Source organism: Lycium ferocissimum, chromosome 4 (assembly GCF_029784015.1).
Source record: "Lycium ferocissimum isolate CSIRO_LF1 chromosome 4, AGI_CSIRO_Lferr_CH_V1, whole genome shotgun sequence".
In the NCBI taxonomy this organism is placed as follows: Eukaryota; Viridiplantae; Streptophyta; class Magnoliopsida; order Solanales; family Solanaceae; genus Lycium; species Lycium ferocissimum.
Window position 1 is genome coordinate 24,101,272 of NC_081345.1, and position 3,622 is coordinate 24,104,893.

A 3,622-nucleotide genomic window follows, 5' to 3' on the forward strand; every position below is an offset into this window, starting at 1 on the left:
TAGTTTGAAAATATGACCAAAGTGTAGTTATTCATAAATTTAGGGGTTCAAATAAAATTGGCAACGACTAGTTTTTTAGATTTACAATGGCTAGCTTTTTGAATTTGACAACGACTAAACTTTTTTTTAGTTTAGCAATTTTATCATTAGTGTAAATGTTAATTTTATTATTATTAGTAAATGTAAATGTCTATTTTTGTATTAGAACTTTTTTTTAAAAAAAAAAGAGGCCCGGCCCACTAACTAAACCCGGCCCGAGGTGTAGCCCCTATTCGGGTAGGGCTTGGCCGGACACCCTTTTCCCTCCCCAAGCCTGGCCCCTTAACTACGCCCCTGCCCGGCCCCATGTGGCTTACGTTAATTTAAATGGCCCGGCCCACTTGACAGGCTTAGTTGAAGTTCATTATTTGCTATCTTTTATTTTTAGTTAGTTTATAAATATACATTTGGTTTTTATTTCTTGTTTAGATAATTTGCATCAGTTTAATTTAGTAAATAGTTAATCATAAGTCCCTGTGGGTACGATATCTAGACTTTAACTCCTATATTACTTGTACGATCGCGTATACTTGCGTGTGTGTTTGGGAGCAACAATACGTTTGGTCAAGTGACATTCATATTAGACATTGTTAGTACTCCACCTTTTTTAATTAGAGAAAGTGATCCCGCCATCTTTCAAATAAAAGGATAAGTCTATGTAATTCGTTTAAACTTGATGGGCTTAAATGAAATAAAAAGAAAGTTTTCCAAAACCTTTACACTCTCAACCACGCACACAATCCATGTAGTATTAGATTTAGGAAACTAATGCATGCAAATTCCTTACGCAAATAGAATTGAGAAAATTAAAACACTTCATTCTTCTAATCAATTTGGGAATAATCCTCTACCTATAAATATGCATTATCCAATAATCTTTTCATTATTCAATCATCACCTAATTCACTTCTCTCAACAACAACAACAAAAAGTAGAGAGGAGGGGTTGTTTCCGATAGACCTAATTCACTTCTCTCTGCATTGTGTTTAATTTAAGTTTCTTTTTACAATGTTGTATTACAAGTATCTGTTCAAGTTCATCATAGTAGGTGAAACCGGAGTAGGAAAAACCTGCCTCCTTTTCCAGTACACAACTGCACGATTCAATCCGGTTCACGAATTCACAGTCGGGTCCGGATACGGATCAAGAATGATCGCCATAGACGATAAGCCAATAAAGTTACAATTATGGGACACAGCAGGAACAGAACAGTTCAGAGCAATAACAAGATCTTATTACAGAGGTGCTGTTGGAGCTTTACTAGTTTACGACGTTACTCAAAGAGATACGTTCAAGAAACTTTCAAGTTGGTTGGATGATATACGTAAAGAAGGTGGTGAGAGATTGACAGTAACGGTGGTGGCAAATAAGTGTGATGTTGAGGGAGATATTAGGGTTGTTAGTGAAGAGGAAGGTAAGGAATTTGCGAGGGTTAACGGTTGTTCGTTTAAGGAAGTTTCTGCTAGAACGGGGGTGCAAGTTGAGGAGGTATTTGATATGACGGCTAACGAAATATATAACAAGATTGGAAAAGGGGTGTTTGGGGAGGTTGAGGAATCTCCAGTAATTAGAATTGGTAATTGGAGAGAAAAAAAGATTGAAGTTGTTGTTACTAAAAGATTTAGCTCATGTTGTGGTTGACGCCGGTGTGAATTTGTTATGTAGTTTTTTTATATTTTTTAATTGGCTTAGAAAAGGATAAATATTTATCATTGGCTCATAATCTTTTGTTTTCGATATTTCCAAACACATTACAAAAGTATTTGTTATATTCTGAATATTCGCGTACATTATATAGTCAAACCTTTCTTTACCAACAACATCGTTGGTTCAGAGATATTTTAGTTGGTATAGCATTTGGTATTTAAATAATATTTGGCTATCATAAATAGGTTTAATATCAAATTCTAAATTTAATAACATTTTGTATAAAGAAGGAAGTCTTCTAATGATAGAAATATATATTCATATAATATTTTTTGTCATAAATATCAAAATATTTGGCTAAAATTTCTAGACTTATTATTGGTAATTTTAGAGATTTTATTTCTATAAAGATGATTAATTATTATATTAGCAAAAAAGAAGATAGTAGTTATTACAGAGAGATAATTTTACAAAAAACGTATTATAAAGATGATTGTTGCTGTTATAAAATGACAAACTATAACGTACAAAATCGATTATGAGTTTTTTTTTTTTTTTTTTTGGTAACTATATATATATTATTACCAGGGTAAAATTTGTACAAGTAAAGCAAAAACCAAGGAACCTAGCAAGCTAGGCCCCAGTGAAAGTAAGCAACCTATCCTCTAGCCACTAGTCTACCTCCACCCTATTAAATTGAAAGTCAAATAGGATAGGATAGTAATCAAGTCTTCTCCTGCAATCTTGACAAAGAGCCCGTTTGGATTAACTTATAAGTTGCTTTTTAAAAATTTTCACATTTTTTTGAATGTTTGAATATTTGGTGCACAAAATCATTTTGTGCTTAAAATAAGCCCAAAAAATTAATTGAGCCCGTTTGGCTTAACTTATCTAAAGCAGCTTATAAGCTGAAAATAGCTAATAAACCAAAAAAAATAAGTTGTACTATCCTAACTTTTTTTTTTTTATAGCCTATAAGCTGTTTTCAGCTTATAAGCTGCATTTTTTAAGCCCATCCAAACAGGCTCAAAGTGACCTGCTCTATTATGCACCTCCTGTACAATGCACTTGCATAAATGTCTCATCGTACTCTTCTTCCCTTGGAATTGTCTGTGGTTTCTCTCAATCCATAAATGATAAACACTGCCCCTAGAACCAGTCTGTAGGCATCAGCAGCTGCATTTTGACCCTTAGCATAATTGATAGCCCAGGTCACCTCTTGTTGCCAGCCCATTGCTGCTCTATGAAGCCCCATCCATCTAAGCATTGTTGTCCACAGTGCATTAGAAAATGTGCACTCAAAAAATAAGTGTTCTATGGACTCATCTTCCTCCTCACATAAAGAACACACTTTATTCTGTATCAACCCCCATCTGGCCAACCTGTCTTTTGTATAAATCCTCCTCAGCATTACTAGTTGCAATATGAACACCCATTTTGGACATCCACAATTGTTGCACGTCAGCCTCCTCCAGTCCACTTTGACAAATACGCCCCTTAGCTTGTTATATACTTGCTTAATAGAGAACTTGTCCATGTTCAATATCTCAGTATGTGAATAACCTGCTCCCTGGCCTTGAATATCTTCCTAACTACCCATGATGCTTGTTTAGGATTGACATCCCATATATTTTGCCCTTTGACATAGTATAGATGGATCCATTGGATCCATAGCCTGTCCTTTTTCTTACATATATTCCAAAAATATTTGCATATTGCTACTTTATTCCAGGTATCTATGCATATAACATTGAATCCCCCTGCTGATCTTGGTAGGCACACATTCTCCCATGCTACTAGAGCCTTCTTACTCAACTCATTCTCCCCAGTCCGCAAATATCTTCTACAAATGCTTATCACTTGTTTAATGATCTTCTTGGGTAAAATGAAGATTTGACACCAAAAAGTTTGTAGGGCAAACAAGATGCTTTTAATA

General features: G+C 34.7%; 2 protein-coding genes across 2 annotated transcripts; one reads left to right on the forward strand and one right to left on the reverse strand.

Moving 5' to 3' along the window:
* Positions 1-897: 897 nt before the first annotated feature.
* Positions 898-2,014, forward strand: LOC132054482 (ras-related protein Rab-2-A-like). The gene has a single exon (XM_059446481.1). It carries the CDS (start codon positions 1,048-1,050, stop codon positions 1,678-1,680), a length of 633 nt encoding a protein of 210 aa, XP_059302464.1. The 5' UTR covers positions 898-1,047; the 3' UTR covers positions 1,681-2,014.
* Positions 2,015-2,767: 753 nt separating this feature from the next.
* On the reverse strand, positions 2,768-3,223 carry LOC132053858 (uncharacterized). The gene has a single exon (XM_059445954.1). The coding sequence runs from the start codon at positions 3,221-3,223 to the stop codon at positions 2,768-2,770; it is 456 nt and encodes a 151-aa protein (XP_059301937.1).
* Positions 3,224-3,622: the final 399 nt, after the last annotated feature.